The sequence below is a fragment of the Geotrypetes seraphini genome, chromosome 8 (genome assembly GCF_902459505.1).
Source record: "Geotrypetes seraphini chromosome 8, aGeoSer1.1, whole genome shotgun sequence".
In the NCBI taxonomy this organism is placed as follows: domain Eukaryota; kingdom Metazoa; phylum Chordata; class Amphibia; order Gymnophiona; family Dermophiidae; genus Geotrypetes; species Geotrypetes seraphini.
In genome coordinates this window covers 12,914,212-12,932,305 of record NC_047091.1, presented here as the reverse complement: position 1 = coordinate 12,932,305, position 18,094 = coordinate 12,914,212, and the positions used below count along the sequence as shown (strand labels likewise).

The 18,094-nt window shown below is 42.6% G+C and overlaps 1 protein-coding gene across 7 annotated transcripts in view; it reads right to left on the bottom strand.

Moving 5' to 3' along the window:
• Nucleotides 1–2,191: 2,191 nt before the first annotated feature.
• Nucleotides 2,192–18,094, bottom strand: part of HIVEP3 (HIVEP zinc finger 3) — a 391,298-nt gene continuing 375,395 nt past the window's right edge. For all 7 annotated transcript variants that reach the window (XM_033954082.1, XM_033954084.1, XM_033954087.1 and 4 more), the window contains 2 exons: nt 7,262–8,265; nt 2,192–3,445 (listed from right to left, as the gene is read on the bottom strand). In XM_033954082.1, coding sequence (XP_033809973.1) covers nt 2,603–3,445; nt 7,262–8,265 — 1,847 coding nt within the window. In that variant the 3' untranslated portion in view covers nt 2,192–2,602. The remainder of the gene's footprint in view (nt 3,446–7,261; nt 8,266–18,094) is intronic.

Below are 18,094 nucleotides of genomic sequence, written 5' to 3'. Positions count from 1 at the left end.
CTACGATTACTATATTAGCAAATGTTTGAAGATACAAACACTGCTATGGGTGCAAGAAATATAGTATTAGAGCAGTGGTCTCAAACTCGCGGCCCACCAGGTACTATTTTGAGGCCCTCGATATGTTTTATCATAATCACAAAAGTAAAATAAAAGATTCTCGATCATATGTCTCTTTAGCTATCAATTACAATATTATTATTAAGACTTAGCCATAAGGAAAGATTTATAAACTATAAAGAGTTTTACCTCATGCAAAATTGTCATTTCTTTAATAAGACATTAACTATTTTTTCTGAGGCCCTCCAAGTACCGTCAAATCCCAAATGTGGCCCTGCAAAGGGTTTGAGTTGGAGACCAGTGGCCTATAGGAAGATTAGATGCAAATGTTAAGAGCCTTAGCCAATAGGGAGAGGAGGAGATTGTGGATGGCCATCGTGTTATTATGTTTCTGTAATCATAAAGTTCTATGACATCACAATGCAGGTGTAAAGAGCCTTAGCCAATAGGGAGAGGAGGAGATAGTGGATGCTGTGGATGGCCATCGTGTTACTATGTTTCTATAACCATAAAGTTCTATGACATCACAATGCAGGTGTAAAGAGCCTTAGCCTATAGCAGTGGTCTCAAACTCGCGACCCGCCAGGTACTATTTTGAGGCCCTCGGTATGTTTATCATAATCACAAAAGTAAAATAAAACAGTTTCTTCATCAAATGTCTCTTGAGCTATAAATTGCAATTATTATTAAGACTTAGCCATAAGTAAAGATTTATAAACTATAAAGAGTTTTACCTCATGCAAAATTGTCATTTCTTTAATAAGACATTGACTATTTTTTTCTGAGGCCCTTCAAGTACCATCAAATCCAAAATGTGGCCCTGCAAAGGGTTGGAGTTGGAGACCACTGGGTTACAGAGAGCCATCATTTATCAACAGAGGCACAGTGGACATTCAAGTTAAGTAAAAATTTAATTGTACAAGATAGAGGAGGGCAAGCCAAATATATTTGATCTAGCCTTCCAAAATCAAAGTACAGTGGAATTAATGTCTGGCGTAAGAGCTACACGTGAGTCTTTTTGCAGTGGTGTGTAAGGAAAATGGAATGATTTCCCCACAGGAGGGTGGGTGCAATCTTGTTTCCATCTAGGAAACCAGACTGCAATCGGGAAGTCACCCTCTTGGATGCAGAAAATGATCAGATTCCATGCTAAAAGGGAACAAGTTCAGCCTACACCAGGGATCTCAATGAATATGCATTGAAAGCAGTGCATGCACATAGATCTCATACATATTCATTGGGGGAATCCTAAAAACCCAACTGGATTGCAGCCCTCAAGGAGGAAGTTTGAGTCCCCTGGCCTACACCCACTTCTTGAGAAACTCAAGTTTCCAGAGAGCAATGAAAGTAAAACCAGGACAGAATCATTCATAATACTTTAACTGGTTTTATGATATATATATATATATATATATATATAGTCACGATGTCTACCCAGGCTCTTCTGTAAACACAATTGTCTCCCTAAAACTGGGTGCGATCTCTGGCCGTGTACCTCTGATTATGCCACTTGACAACTGATTTTTTTCCCCCTCCACATTTTGGTTATACAATTCTATTAATACTGTGTTTGAACCACAGGAGCCACATACTCACAATGTCATGAATAAAGCAAGGCATGGAACGGCACAATGTGTAGGAAAAAAACGCACCTTCCCAGAAGTCAGGTCTGCACCTTGACATTTTACATTTTTTTGTGTGTTTTTTAAACCTTCAAGGTGGGGAGGGGCAGGTAGAGTGAGACAGGGGCACAGAAAAGTGCTTTTGCTAGGATTTGATTTATAGGCATTTAGAAATTACTTCTTAAGTAAGGAGGTGGGATCTAGGGGAAGGAGGAGCTAAAGGTTTATGCTACCAGGCATCCTGATATCAAATTATCACTAGCTGGACCTACAACTCAACAAAAGAGGAAACTGGTGAAGTTTAAAAAACATAAAGCCATTTTGTACAAGTTTTAAAGCATGAGAAGAAGCAGCCACATTGTAAAAAACAACCAACCCCCCCAAACCCCCTCCCCCAGCTATTCCTGACAATTAAATAGAGCATATAATAAATATGAATCTGTATATTTTCTGTATACAGAAATTTTTCTGTTTTTTTTTTAAACTTAATATACAAAAAAAAAAAAAAAAAGTTTTCAGTGCATCTCCTGTCCACGTCTTCCCATTTCTTTTCGATTCAGATAATCCAGGTGCAAATTTAGAATGGCAGAAAAGACCAGACTAACGAACCCTTTTGTATATTCCCATCCACCGCCGCGCGTCCTCAAAAAACACTCATTTGAAAAATATTCACAGCCTCAACAATTTTTTTTTTATACATTTTGAAGCAACCAAAAATTCTAGAAAAAGGCACAAGAAACTGCATACAGAAAGATAATATCATACTGAGAACAAAGAAGACCAGGAATCTTTCCTGTGAGTTTGGTCATTCACTAGGCAATTCATAATCATATATTAACAAGGAAAATAGCGTGGACAATGTTTTTTTGTTGATTGACACCAGACACCTGGAGAAGGCAAGGAAAGACGGAGACAGCCAGTTAAGTACTTCCTTTGTCCTTGCTCTCCGAACTTTGAGGGCGCTCTAAGTGCAGGATGTGTTTCCTATGGTGGGTAGGCTCCCCAGAAAGATTCCTCCTCCTGGTAGAAAATCGATGGGAATGTGAATGGCTCAGTGGGGGCTCCGAAAGGCAGCCAGTGCTGCTGCTCCGGTCCAACGTATGTGCGGGAAAATCAGGGATGAAAGTGCGGGGCAAGTCTCGGGAAATACTGGAGCTGTCGCATTGTTTCTTGCCCGTTAAGGGCTCTTCTCTGCCCATCGAGGGCTTCGAAGAGCATTCGTGTTCTGTGCTGGGACTATCACCGCTTTCCCGCTCCGGGTGGCTGGCCTCCACGTACTGGGTTACCCTGTATTCCTCTTGTTCTGTCTTTAGGTGGAGTTCACTAGTCCTGGATTTCTCTTCCACAAAGCTGTCGCCCTTAGTCTCTCCTGAGCGGGGGTACTTTGAAACCTTTCCTGCTGCGGACACGTCTGTCACAACCTGTTGCTCCCTTCCCTTTCCCCCAGTTTGGCTGATTTCGGTAAAGATGCTGCTGGCAAAGGAATAACCTGCTTGCAGTGGCACAGCTGAAGAGGGTACTAAACTGGGATGGGTGCTTGGCCTTGCCTGCACCATCTGGATGCCCCCAATAGGAATCATTGGGTACGAGGTCCTCATTAGCTGCTGCGAGTGTAAAGGGAGGTGACTGAATACATTCTCCTCCACGCGACCTGGAGTGTGGCCATGTAACTCATGCACTGATCGGAGGGGCCTTGGACAGACTGGACGCATCGCACTGGGTGACCAAGCTGGGCTCTCTTGTGAACTCCAAGGTTCTACCTTCTGTAACATGCAAAACAAAAGCTGTTAGTATAGCCGTGTACAGAAATTGGGATTTTCAAACCTTTTGAGATTAGGGTAAAAGTCATAACATTGTTGTTAAGGCTTTATAATGTTAAGGAGGAAAATCTTGACTCATGCTTACAGGATCATGGTTTGGGCAGGTTTATGGATGCCGACCCGGTGCCAACAGAGCTTGGGAAGGAATGAGCAAATGACTGCTTTTACTCTGGCACCTAACTGGCTGTTTATAAAAACAGCATGAGAAGGAGCTCTTCAGAAACCCATTTTCTGACCTCTTGCTTTCAGGAGGACATAAGCAAGCAAAAATAATGGAAGGTGCGCTTCAAGGATCCTCAACAAGGGCAAGATCGAAACATAAAATCTTAGTAAGGAATGAACAAAGAAAACAAGTGTATGAATATGTGATACTTATAGAGAATGACATGGGGACAGAATATGTCCTTGTCCCCGTGGAAAACTGTGGGAAACCATCCTGTGTCTACCTCAACCTCAGTCCTTCTACACCAGCATTCTTCAATGCAAGGGTTGAGGGTCAGTAGCTGAGCCCATTCATACTCTGATTCCTATGTGAGCCAAGTATAGGATAATGAACCCTTTGTGACATCACTGATGAGGTTGGCTCTTATTTGTAGAATGAAGCATTATGACATCACAGTATCAGCTCTGGATATCAGAGACTGTCATTCTTTAGTGTCTACCTCAACCTCAGTCCTTCTACACCAGCATTCTTCAATGCAAGGGTTGAGGGTCAGTGGCTGAGCCCATTCATACTCTGATTCTTATGTGAGCCAAGTATAGTATAATGAACTCATTGTGACATCATGATGAGGTTGGCTCTTATTGGTAGAATGAAGCATTATGACATCACAGTATCAGCTATGGATACCAGAGACTGTTATTCTTTAGTGTCTACCTCAACCTCAGTCCTTCTCCACCAGCGTTCTTCAATGTAAGGCTTGAAGGTCTGGCTGCCTGGGCCCATTCACACTCTGATTCTTATATGAGCCAAGTATAGAATAATGAACCCTTTGTGACATCACTGATGAGGTTGGCTCTTATTGGTAGAATGAAGCATTATGACATCACAGTATCAGCTCTGGATACCAGAGACTGTCATTTTTTAGTGTCTATCTCAACCTCAGTCTTTCAACACCAGCATTCTTCAATGCAAGGCTTGAGGGTCAGTGGCTGAGCCCATTCATACTCTGATTCTTCCCTCTCTCCTTAAAGAATGACATGAAGATGGTTTACCGCAGTTAACTGCGGGGATGGGGACAAATTCTGTCCCCGTGTCATTCCCTATGACCAAGTTTAATCTAATTTGAAATTGCTATTCTGCCTTCCTTGTGCCAAGACCCAAAGTGGATTAGAGAGCAATAAAAACAAGCAAAAACAAACAAACAAACAAAAAACCCCATTCAAAACTACATGATGAAATTAAAATGTCACAATGCAGTTTATAAAATTAAAAGGGAAAAATCAATTGCACAATAAAACCAGACATAAAACCAAAATAAGTTACAAGGTAACAATCAAGGGCAAAATAACAAGAAAAAACAAAGTGCCACAATCCCCCAGTAAAAAACCAAACAAACAGGATACTTTTACTAATTAAGCTAAGCAGTTAGCACATTCTTTAGACCACAATAATAGCCAGGGCCATGAAAATCTGGTGCTTCCTGCTTAGCCTGGGATGAGAGGAACACAGATGAGATTGGGATTTACAAGTTTACTAGTTCAAATCTCCCTAAGGGATATTCTGAAAACTGGCCTATTGCCAGACTAGGAGTGAAAGCCAAGGTCCTGGAGGACCACTAGCCGGTCAGGTTTTCAGCACAGCCCTAATGAACATGCATAGAGCAGATCTGTATACCTGTCACCTCCATTATATGCAAATCTCTCTCACGGTCGGGAACCACTGATCTAAATGAATGTCAACGACCGTTATTTATTTATTGCAACTGCCATGTGCATGTATTTTCCTACTAATTTTTGTGTTTAAAGTCGAGGTTTTCGTGACATGTAGAGGCCTAAGGACATGCTGACAGTCTTTTTTTAAAAAAATTTTAAATCCATGTGTACAGGCTCTATTAATTTACTTTAGTTTGTTTACTCTTCCCTTTTACAAAGCCACGTTAGTTGTTTTTGGGTTTTTTTTTTAAATCACTGGCCACAGTGGTATTAGCTTTGATGCTCTTAGGAATTCTATGAGCGTCGGAGCCAATACCGCCCCCTACTGGCGATAAAAAAGTGCAACACAGCTTCGTAAAAAAAAAAAAAGGGAAGGGGGTGTTAATTTGCTATACTGCCTTTCAGCTGTTGCATTTTGGAATCTTGCCCAGAAATAGCTAAGAAGAAAAAAAAAAATTAAATTGAATCAGGTTGGGCAGACTGGATGGACCATTCGGGTCTTTATCTGCCGTCATCTACTATGTTACTATGAATAAACAATTAATACTCAAAATAAATGTGTGTGTGGAGGCTACTTCTTTTATCTTCCTGGTTCCTCTTAGATGAATTATGTTATCTGTTGGCTAACAGAGCTGCTAGACATGTACGAGCCAACTGCACAGTTCCTCTCAGAGTGCAAACAGAACTTGCCAGTGCATTTGAGAGGAATTATTATTATTATTTTTTACAATTTTTCTTTCATGAAGGCAAAGCCTATGTCTCAAAGCCAGAAAAGAAAACAGATGGTATCCGCACAGAATGTTCTCAAATACAATGGAGCATTTTAAGAAAGTACATTTCCAGAATATGCAAATGGTACAATTTTGACTGCAAGACATTTTTGCTATTTTTGTTCTGTGTAAGGAAAATATACGGTCTTTTAAAACAGCACTTTAGTCTTAATGTTCAGTGTCTCTGGAATGGATTAAAAAAAAAAAAAAAAATTTATAACGCATTGAGGGGTCCTTTTACTGAGGTGCGTTAACTGACTTGGCGTGTGCTAAATGCTAATGCGCCCATTATATTCTATGCATTAAATGTATTACTCTTATCCTAAATTCGCTTTGGTGTGGACAAGCATGAAAGCTCAATAAACATTTGGGATTAATTTGTAAACAAAAAGGAATTGGAACTGTGCAGCCAGGGGAGGGAGCAAACTAACAATTAACAGTATAACAACTTTTCTCTCTTCTGGTAGGCTGGGGGAAAAGAGGGCCGGATTAGGCAGTAGAGTGACAGCTCTCTCTTCTGGTAGGCTGGGGGAAAAGAGGGCCGGATTAGGCAGTAGAGTGACAGCTCTCTCTTCTGGTAGGCTGGGGGAAAAGAGGGCCGGATTAGGCAGTAGAGTGACAGCTCTCTCTTCTGGTAGGCTGGGGGAAAAGAGGGCCGGATTAGGCAGTAGAGTGACAGCTCTCTCTTCTGGTAGGCTGGGGGAAAAGAGGGCCGGATTAGGCAGTAGAGTGACAGCTCTCTGTTCTGGTAGGCTGGGGGGAAAGAGGGCCGGATTAGGCAGTAGAGTGACAGCTCTCTCTTCTGGTAGGCTAGGGGAAAAGAGGGCCAGATTAGGCAGTAGAGTGACAGCTCTCTGTTCTGGTAGGCTGGGGGAAAAGAGGGCCGGATTAGGCAGTAAAGTGACAGCTCTCTGTTCTGGTAGGCTGGGAAAAAGAGGGCCGGATTAGACAGTAGAGTGACAGCTCTCCTCCTCCTTGGAACTGAGGGTCTGAAGCAAAACACCCTTTGTTTGTCTGGAGTCTAGAAAGTCGTGGCGGAACTGTATGTTTCAGGCGGTTCCTCCAGAGATTAAGTCTTATATAAGCATAAAGAGAACAACAAGTTCCAACTTACCACCTTGAATTTATAAATCTCGGCACTTTTTCCGTGGGGCCTGTGAGGAATAGGCAAGGTTGGAGCTTTCATGTCCGTCACCGACTGGTGGCTGCTAGGCATTTCCTCCGTTCCTGGAGACGGGTACTTGGAAGATGATGCTGATCCCCCAGGAGGTAAAAGCTTTTTCAGAGGCAAATATCCAGCCGAGGATGTTTCTCGACTTGGAGACAAATGTCTGAGAGGGAGCTCTGGGGAATAGTATGCTCTTGGGGACAAATCTGGCCTTGGGTACAGATGCCTGCTTAAAGACATCTCTAGCCTTGGTGAGACACACCTCAGTGGCGATACTTCCCTCTCTGGAGACATATATTGGCCAGGTGACCTCCCTCGTACCGGAGACAGGCACCTCAGGGAAGGGATATCTCCAGCTGATGAGAAACATTTAGCTGCAGTTTCATTTTTGGTTAGCAAGTGCTTTCTGTATAATACTGCTCTGACTGCACCAGATTCCTGACTTGGAGACCATTGCCTTCTTGGCGATTCTTTTGACCTTGACAAATCCATTGGTAAAAGTACCTGCGACTTTGTAACAGACTGTTTTTCAGTAGAAGCCAAGGGTTCACCAGGAGCCAAAACAGGCCTGTGAGAAGCTGAGAAGCTTAGGCCAGGAGAATCCTCTTTGCTGTCCTCTGACAGTTTTGCTTCAAGCCTACAGGATGCTGCCAGGTGCCCTCTAGGGCTCTGCTGGCTACTGGAAACAAAATCTTGTGTCAAAAAGGATGAGGCCCCAGTGCTTTCTCCTTGAGTTGATGAAGGGCATGAAGAGGGCATTTGCGAACAAACTGGTTTAATTTCCAGGGGCTTCAAAGGCAACTCCTCTTGACTTTCCACCTCTTCCTCCTCTTCATCATCTTCATTTTCGTCATCTTCATCTGTGTCCTCTAGATCTGAAAACTGGTGATCATCTACGACCTCAGATCCATCTCTCCCTTCTGAATCTTGGAATCTGTCCTCACTGGTTCCTAGAAAAGATTTTTTTAAAGTTATTGTAGCTATAATGTGTTGCACATAGAGAAAATCTGGGTCGCTAGGTGGTAGTTCCTGAAAAGTGTTGTACATAAATAAGGCAAAAAAATGGGACCCCTTACATAGGGCTCCTTTTATCAAGGTGTGGTAGGCGGTTAACGTGCGGAATACCGCGCGTTCAACTGCCTGCCGCGCTAGTCGCTAACGCCTCCATCGACGAGGCGTTAGTTTTTTGGCGTGCCGCGGGGGTTAGCGCGTGATGAAACCCCCGTAGCGCACCTTGATAAAAGGAGCCCATAGTTTCAAAATACTTTGCAATTGTTTAAGCATTTAGCATGACCTTTAAAAATACATTAGTCCAACCTTCATTAGGAAACTCCCTTGGGCTCTACACTGAATGTCTTTGTTTTGTCGCAAAAATTGAATTGCAGCTTCATTTTCTTTGCCAAATGACATTTTGCTAAAACAAATTTTAAGGGTCACTTCGTGAACGATTTCACATCATCTTGCAACAATCCATGTCAATAGTAGTACATTTCTTTTGGGGTCATTTGGAAAAATGTAGGGGTCCCATTTTTATGGATATTTGTCTCCACACCATGCCTAGTGGTGATCAAAGTTAAACTTCAAAAGCCTTTGAAAGTTTGATGCAATGACAGTGGCAAATTTCTGCGCCAAAAGGATGCCACCAGAAGACCTGCAGACATACAACACAACTTTTTTTTTTTGTGTGTGTGTGTTAATTAAATAGTATCTTGGTGGCAAAATTTTATCGGTGGCAGGCTCTGCTGATTGAGGATTAAAATCAGTTTGGTGAAATCCCCAAAGGGGTTAAAAGCCAGATTGGGGTTTTTTTTTTAGCTTTTGTTTTGTTTTAGACTTCTCGACACCTCCTATACTGAATTGTGTTAGTTTCATACCTGTGTTATTTGAATGTTCTATTAAGAACATAAGCTTTGCCTCTGCCGGGCCAGACCAGGGGTCCATCGTGCCCAGCAGTCTGCTCCCGCGGCGGCCCCCCCCCCCAGGTCCATGACCTGCAAGTGATCCTTTAACTAAACCTTTTATTCCCTAATCATTTAATATTCTGTATAGTAACCCTCTTATCTATACCATTCAATCCCCTTCTCCTTCAGGAAACCATCCAAACCCTTTTTGAAACCCAATATCGTACTCTGTCCTATCACCTCTCCTGGGAGCGCATTCCAGGTGTTCACCGCCCTCTGAGTGAAGAAGAACTTCCTAGTTTTTGTTCTGAATCTGTCTCCTTTCAATTTTTCTGAATGCCCTCTTGTTTTTGTTTCCCTCCGCTAGTCTGAAGAATCTGTCCCTCTCCACCTTCTCTATGCCTTTCATGATCTTATAAGTCTCTATCATGTCCCCTCTAAGTCTCCGCTTTTCCAGGAAAAAGAGCCCCAGCTTCTCTAGCCTTTCAGCATATGAAAGGTTTTCCATGCCTTTTATCATCCTTGTTGCTCTTTTCTGGACCCTCTCGAGCATCGCCTATTGTGTATTGTGGTGACCTTACGAGTATTTTATCTATGTTGTTTCAATGTTCTTTCATGCTGTTACCGTATCATTCATATTCTGCTGACTTTTATCATATTTGTTCTGTTTATTCTATAGCGCTGTTAAATGTTTATATTTCTGATACTTGAATATGTGAACACAGGACTCCTTTTACTAAGCCGCGTTAGGGCTTTAATGCGCGGAATAGAGCATGTTACATTGCTGAGCGAGCTAGACCTCAACGTTAGTTCTAGAAGCGTAGCACGCAGTGTAGCGCATGGTAATTTCCTGCGTGCGCTAAAAACGCTAGCCCAGTGTTCAACACCCTTACAATTCCTAAGGTATATCAAAAGGAATTAAATATGGACTATAACGAGTACTTTTAAGTATGCTCAGAGACCCAGACACAGCAAAAGTGTTACTAGCCTCAGATTTAGGCTCAAGGAATAATCATTGCACACAAGGTTTTCTTATAATCACAGCAAAATCTCCAAAACATGAATAATGTGAAAAAAATAGAAAACGAGCTCTTTTTACTTAGCCTGACAAAATCAGGGTTCCGACATGGACCATGTTTTGACATTTCCTAACAGAGACATTTTTAAAAGATTGAAGGTTTTGATCAAACTTTTGCATCAGGTTTCCTGAAGCAGGTGTCGAAACATGGTCCATGGTTTAATTCCTTTTGATACACCTTAGAAATTGTAGGAATTAAGGGTGCTGTGGACATATTCATATATCTTATATTGCCCTTAATATACATATTTGAAATAATTTTCACCCCATTTTCTGTTTGTGTATATTCCTGATATCGACATGTTTGTCCTATTATTAGGATTCAAATCTGCCATCTAATTAATTTTATATACAGTATTTTTTGGTAATTTTACTATTGTTAATGCTGTTAACAAAATAATAACTTATGTCAAGCTGTACCTACTTGTACACTGCCTTGGGTGAATCTCTTTTCATAAAGACAGTTAATAAATCTCAACAACAACCAAAAAGATTAAATAAATGCATTTTTTTCCCCTTCCTTGAGTTATTTTCCCTTTTTTCTTCTACAAACATATTGTAACTTTCCCCCCCAATCCTCACGATTCATGTATGTTAACCCAGTATGTTTTTATTTAAAGTCATTGTATTTGTCTTTCTATTTTATTTGAATTGTACATCGCTTATTCAATAAGCGATTTATCAAGCACTAATAAAACTTGAAACTTGAAACTAGTGATTTTTTTTTTTTTTAATTGGTTTTTCTATGGCAATGTTGCCATAAACCACTTTTTGTCATTGGAAAAATGTGTAATGAATTATATTTCCTTTACCATTAAGGATTAAAATGATTTTTTTTTTACATCACTGTACTAAAAAGAACTTCAGCATGAAAACATTTTAAATGGGTTATGAAATACTTTCAAAGTGTACACTTTTATTTTTTTAGATCCCTAGTTCAGTTTAAAACTATTCCACCGCAATAGAGGTCTATCAGAGCTTTAGGTTAGCTGAAACATTCATTTCTGGTCTCTGGTCCTGAATAAAGGGTTGAAAAGATGCTCTGGAATGAGGACTCGTCTGCCCATGCAAACTGATCTATTCAGAACGCACGAGCAGACCGGTAAAACTGCGATTGACAGAGCCTTGAACTGCAAGGTATAGGCGGAATAGAAGTCCCTAATGTAATGTAATGTAATGTAAGCATAAATCGTGGTTGGTAAATGAATGCCTCCAAGGCCTGATGGTACAGCATTGGATTAGAAACAGGCATCTGGTGGAGGAGATGCGGTGGCGTATCACTGATAATATCCAGCAAGGGTGGGGGGAGGCAATCTGGAGAAAGTTTTGAACGAAAGGGAACAACGATTAATCTACCAGTTAGATACTGTGGAGCCATGGGGTTTGAATTTGGAGGTGGAATGGACGTCATTGATAGGATAGAAGCTCCGTCCAATGGGAGGCAGGAGGTATCAGCTGTTTGGAGGGAGTGTATTTAGGTACTGAATTAGAACGCCGCCATCTTGCACTTTAAATATTCCAGGAGTCGGATGACAGTGGTGAGTTTTCTTATAGTGTGTTTGTTAAGTAAATATTTGTAAGGCAGGGGAAACAGTTTAATAAAATATATTGACTGCTTTCCTTTTTTTATAGGGGGTCCCTTGATAAAGCACAACAGTGCAAAACATGTCAGGTCATTCCCTCCCGGGTCACGCATATTAAGCTAAGTCAAGATAAGTTTATTAAATATTTATTATATTATTTATTGAATTTACCAGAAACTACTAAATTATTAAATGATTGGACTATGAGAAAAGTAGTTTGAGGTCAATGATGAAGAGCCATGTAATTCTGCCCGCTAAAAATTTTTGCTAGGCGGTGGAGTGGTAGGTCTGAGGCCTATATAATAAAGAATAAAGTATTGCTATTCAGCTATTTGGAATTTGGATGAGTGTGCTGGGTATATTCTGTTCTTAGACATCAAGATCTTTAAGCTATAACTGGAATGAAGGGGGTGGGGCATAGGATGAAGATACAGACTCGCAAGTAACCTGAGGAAATACTTCTTCATGGAAAAAGTGGTGAATGTGTGGAACGGCTTACTTGTGGAGGTGGTGGAGATGAAAACTGCATCTGAACTCAAGAAAGCTTGGGGCAAGTACATAGGATCTCTACATGAGTGAAAGGGAGAGTAGTTGTCATGGATGGGCAAGCTGGACGGGCAAGCTGGATAGGCTACATAGTCTTTATCTATAATTTTTCTGTTTCTAATTTTATAACAAGAAACCTATGTCAAAAGTTGGTGAAAAGTGGGTATTTTTCTAAAGGCAACATAGACACCCCCATGTGACCATTATAAAATACCATATATACTCGAAAATAAACCAAGCTCTTTGAGCCAAATAATGACCCAAAAATGAGGATCTCTGTTTATATTCAAGTCCTCATCTGATGACGAAGCACTTTTGTCCTTTCCCCACCGGATAACCGGCACTACTGTCCCTGTGGCATTTCCTGCCACTCCCTCTCTTCTCTGAGGTGTCCAGCCAGTTGGCTCTGCAACCAGCACCGTCTCTCCTGCCAGACCCACCCTATGCCCTTCCTTGGCCCTACCTTACAGCTCTTGTGGTCCAGTGGTGAGCTGGGGCAGCAGCCATCCTCCTACACAGTCTGTATTGAAAACAGCTGCCACTGGTTTTAGCGTCAGTCTCACAAGTTTGCAGTAGGAACTCGTGGCGGCCATTTTTAGTATAGAGACTGCACAGGAGGATCAACACTGGACCACCACGGCTGCAACGTAGGCCTAGGGAGGGGCCTACAGTGGGTCTTGGAGGAGAGAAGATGCTGGGTGCAGAGCTGGTCAGCTGGGGTAAGACACCTCAGGGAAGGGAGGGAACGGCAAGAATACAGATTCCATGGGGGGGAGGGAGGGAAGAAAGGAGAAGAGGATTACTTGAACATAAACCATCGGTTTATATTAGTTAACATCTTCCCCCACCCCCCTTTATGGGAAAAATGGCCTTAGGTTATATTCAAGTATATATGGTAGGTAACCAGAATTTAGTCCATACGCATGCAAACCCTCTGACACTCATTTGTAGCTACTCTGAAGGAGTTGTGTATGTGTGTACTCTGTATGCTCTCATTAATTCCATAAAGTATCATGTGCTTTGAGGTCCGAGTATGTTCGACTACTGGAAATTCTATCAATTTTATTTGGCTGAGTCATGAAAGCATATTTTGGCTGAGTCATGAAAGCATATTTTGGCTGAGTCATGAAAGCAGATTTTTTTTTTCCTCTATGTCTGGTCCTTCTGAATGGAACAAATGGCCTCTGTGGTTGAAACTCGTGGCTTGTTACAGCACATTTAGAAAGAAGCTGAAAGTGCTGTTTTTTTAGGTCAAGCTCTTTTTATTGCAAGAATAATGGCTGCCTATGGCGATGGAGCAGATAGCAGCATGTTATTAGGTTTTTATATACCGCCTATCAAGGTTATCTAAGTGGTTTTTACAATCAGGTACTCAAGCATTTTCCCTATCTGTCCCGGTGGGCTCACAATCTATTTAACGTACCTGGGGCTCTGGAAGATTAAATGACTTGCCCAGGGTCACAAGGAGCAGTGCGGGGTTTGAACCCACAACCCCAGGGTGCTGAGGCTGTAGATCCAACCACTGCGCCACACAGGAATACTTGGGTGTCTGCTAGTGCTTGCCTTTTTTTTAATTTTCTTTCTTGGTGCATTTCACTTAGTAATGAAAACCTTTTTGGGAGACTTCATCCATCTTGTGTCTAGGCATTGTTAGTGTTATTTGCATCTGATTGTATGTGCATGCATTACTCCTCCCTCAGACCTAAAAAAAAATAAAAATAAAAAAAAGACCCCGTTTCACCCACATCTCTGCCCTGTTCTGCCCCCCCAACCCCAGCCCTTGTACGCATGCATAGACATCACCGTGGCGCCATCTGCACATGCACTGATGTGCTCCAGACACGGCCTCAATGGTTTTCAAAACCTGGATAAAATGCTGGATTTTGAAAACCCATCTGGATGCCTGGACAGTCCTCTAAAAAGAGAACATGTCCGAGTAAATCTGGACATCTGGTTACCCTACTCAGACCAGAAGTCTGGAGAGCCACCTGATTCGCTGATTTGAATCAATTCACCGATTCACTTCGATTCATTGCCCAAGAAAATTGGAATCTCTGATTCAGCGACCATCATCCCCACCCCCTTCCTGGTGAGACCTCCTAAAGCAGCAGCAGTGTCAGGTCAGCAGCGGCAGGCTCTGAATGGGCTTCTCATGGCCTGCTCCCTGTTATGTCACTGATAACACGGCAGAGGGAAGCCCTGGAAGGGCAGGTTGTGAGGAGCTCGTTGAGAGCCTGCTGCTGACCGTCCACCTCTGCCACTGCTGCAGATTTAGGAGGCCTCGGAGGTATATCAGGGCTCACGGTGGGAGGGTCGGTAGGGTGCTGCTGCACAGGGGGATGGGAGGAAAAGATGCTGCACATGGGGATGGGAGGGGAGAAAGATTTGGGGTGGAGGAGAGGAAGGGAGAGATGAAACAAAGAGGTAGAAAGGGAGAAGAGGGAGAAATCCTGCATATGGTGGAGAGAAGGGAGACATGCATGGAGAAGAGAGAGGGAGAAAAGTTGGACATAAAGTAGAGGGCAGGGAGAAAAAGAGAAAGAAATGTTGCACTTGATAATGGAGAGGAGGAAGGGAGAGATGCGGCATGGAGGGAATAGAGAGGTTTGACTCAGGGCACAAGGCAAGCAAGTGAGCGAGAGCGCAACAGCACGAGCGAGAGAGAGATGGATGGTAGACAGTGAAAAAGAAACCAATGTTGGATATGACCGTGAAAGGTAGATAAAAATAATTTTATTTTCTATTTTGTGATTACAAGATGTCAGGGGTCCCACGACAACAAGAGGGCATCCGTTGAAAATCAGGGGTGGGAAACTACGAGGTGACACCAGGAAATTCTTTTTCACTGAAAGAGTGGTTGATCGCTGGAATAGTCTTCCACTACAGGTGATTGAGGCCAGCAGCGTGCCTGATTTTAAGGCCAAATGGGATCGGCACATGGGATCTCTTCACAGGGCAAAGGTAGGGGAGGGACATTAAGGTGGGCAGACTAGATGGGTCGCGGGCCCTTATCTGCCGTCTATTTCTATGTTTCTATGTTTCAGATTTGAAATGTGTATCCTGCCAGAGCTTTTGTCAGACAGCCAGCGTGGGTGGCACCCCCTCCCCCCCCCCGGAATCCCTTCCCCGTATCTTTTTAACTTCGGTGCGTGCTGCCACCAACTTACTATCCACGTCGGCTTCGGTGCTCTCTCTCCGACGTCACTTCCTAGGCGCAGGTCCCGGAAGTGAAATCAGAGAGAGCTCTGAAGTTGACGCGGGCAGGAAGTTGGTGGCTGATCGAAATGAAGTTAAAAAGGGGGGGAAGGGAAGGTGTGCGCGTGGCAGGGGAAGGAGGGAGGGGGGCGGAGAGGAGGATGGGTGCTGGTGCCCTGAGCAAGATAGCGCACAGGACGGACCGCTCCCTCTCCCCCTTCCTATGCCACTGCCTGCAGTAAAATTAGCATTTCTTTATAACCCTGTGTCCGTTTGTGCTTTAAGTATCCTATAAAAGTGTTCAGTGTGGGGCCCATTTACTAAAACTTAGCGCATTTTAACAGACATGTGTTAAGTGCCCTGTGACCCATAATTATATAGAGATTGTGAGCCCACTGGGACAGCCAAGGGAAAATGCTTGAGTACTGTAAACCGTTCTGAGCTCACCTGGGAGAACAGTATAGAAAAATGAATACAGGCAGTTCCCAGGTTAAGAACGAGTTACATGTTTAAAGCTGCTCTTAAGTCGCATTTGTATGTATCTCAGAACTTGTAGATTTTAAGATTCCTGCTGCTTCCCTCTGGAAATACTGCTCAGTGAAATCAAATGAAGCCGTGACCATGTTCTTAAGTAGCAACATTCCAGAGCTGAGATTGTGATGTCATAAAGCCTCATTCCACCAATGAATAAGAGCCAGCCAGCATCATCAGTGATGTCACAATGGCTGGATTATTCCTATACAGGCAGTCCCTAGGTTAAGAACGAGTTACATTTTTAAAGCTGTTCTTAAGTCGGATTTGTATGTAACTCAGAACTTGTAGATTTTAAGATTCTTGCTGCTTACCTCTGCTCCCAGCTGACAAAAGGACCAACTGCCCCTACCAGTGTTCCCTCTAAAGTACAGCATGCACAACCACACTTCTTAATGTGGCCATGCATCATTCCTGAATCTGCCACAGAAGTGTAGGAGTCTATGCCACTGGAAATACTGCTCAGTGAAATCGAATGAGGCCATGACCACGTTCTTAAGTACGAGTCGTACTTAAGTCGGGCGTCTGTAACTCGGAGACTGCCTGTAAATAAATAAGATAGGATGTGCTGCATTTATGGAATAAATTCTATATGTGGTGCCTTGGGTTTTCAATGTGGAAAAGTGTTCTAACAGGTTCAAGGCACAGATGCATTCAAAACACATGCTCGTGTGTTCCCCATGCGTATCTGGCAAAGGGGGGGTGTAATGATGGGAGGGGACACGGGAAGGCGAGGGGCATTCCCTTAAGATCCGTGCAGCGTTTCAGAATCATGCGGCACCTAGGCCCAACTTGTGTGGCAGCATTTACACCCGGTTTCCGTTGGTGGAAATCCTCGCACCCAAAGTTGAGCGCGGATTCTGGCCCTATGGGTAATGGATTTGATACACCGCCTTTCGGTGGCTACAGCCAAAAGCGGTTTACATTACATACAGGTACCTTTCCTGTCCCTAGCGAGTTCACAATCTAAGAGCTCCTTTTACAAAAGTGTGCTAAGCGTTTTAGCGCGCTGAATCAACGCGTGCGCTAACCGCTAATGCGTCCATAGGATAACATGCACGCGTTAGCATTTAGCAAGCGATATTTATCACGCGCTAAAAATCACAGTGCACCTTTGTTAAAGAGGCGGTAAGTCTTGTACCTGGGGCAATGGAGAATTAAGGGACTTTTTTTCTCCTTTTTTTCCTTCTCTTCATACCTTCCCTATGTACTAACCTGACCTGCTTATTTTTTTTTTTTTTAATTGTATTTTTACTCTTTCTTCCCCCTTTCCTATTGTTTCTTGTGGATTGTTTACCCCAGTTTGTTTTTATTTTTAATTTAAAGTAGTTAATTTTAATTACAATGTATTTGTGATTTTGGAAATTTAATTTTATTTCTTTGTAAAACGCTTTGTATTCTGAAAAGCGTTTAATCAAATAATATAATAAACTTGAAACTTGAAACACAAGGAGCTGCAAAGGTCATTGAACCCAGTTTCCCAAGTTCTCAGCCTGCTGCCCTAACCATTAGGTTTCGAGGGCATTCCCTATGGCCCTGAGCTCCAGTAGGTAGATATGGAGTGAGGACGCCTGGGCCGACCATATGTCCCCTGTGCGAAGATGGAGAAGGTGTGTCCCCCCTCCATGTTTGGAGGCATCCATGGTGACCACCAGCTGGTGAGGTGGTGGTCTGGTTTCCCTTTCGCTAAGTTATTAGAATATTGTTTAGCACTTGATTTTTTTTTTCCCAGTGCAGAATTTATGAAGGCCGTTTACTGAATCCAGACCTTAGTGAGCACTAAGCTTTAGAAGCTTTTTGTTTTGGTATTATTTCCGATGGTAATGATGGATGGGGGAGGGAATTTTTTATCTTTTGTATTGATTCTGATTGATTATAAGTGCTTGATTGATTATCATTATTTGTATATAAATTGTATTTCACTTTTTGTTGGCATTAAAAACTA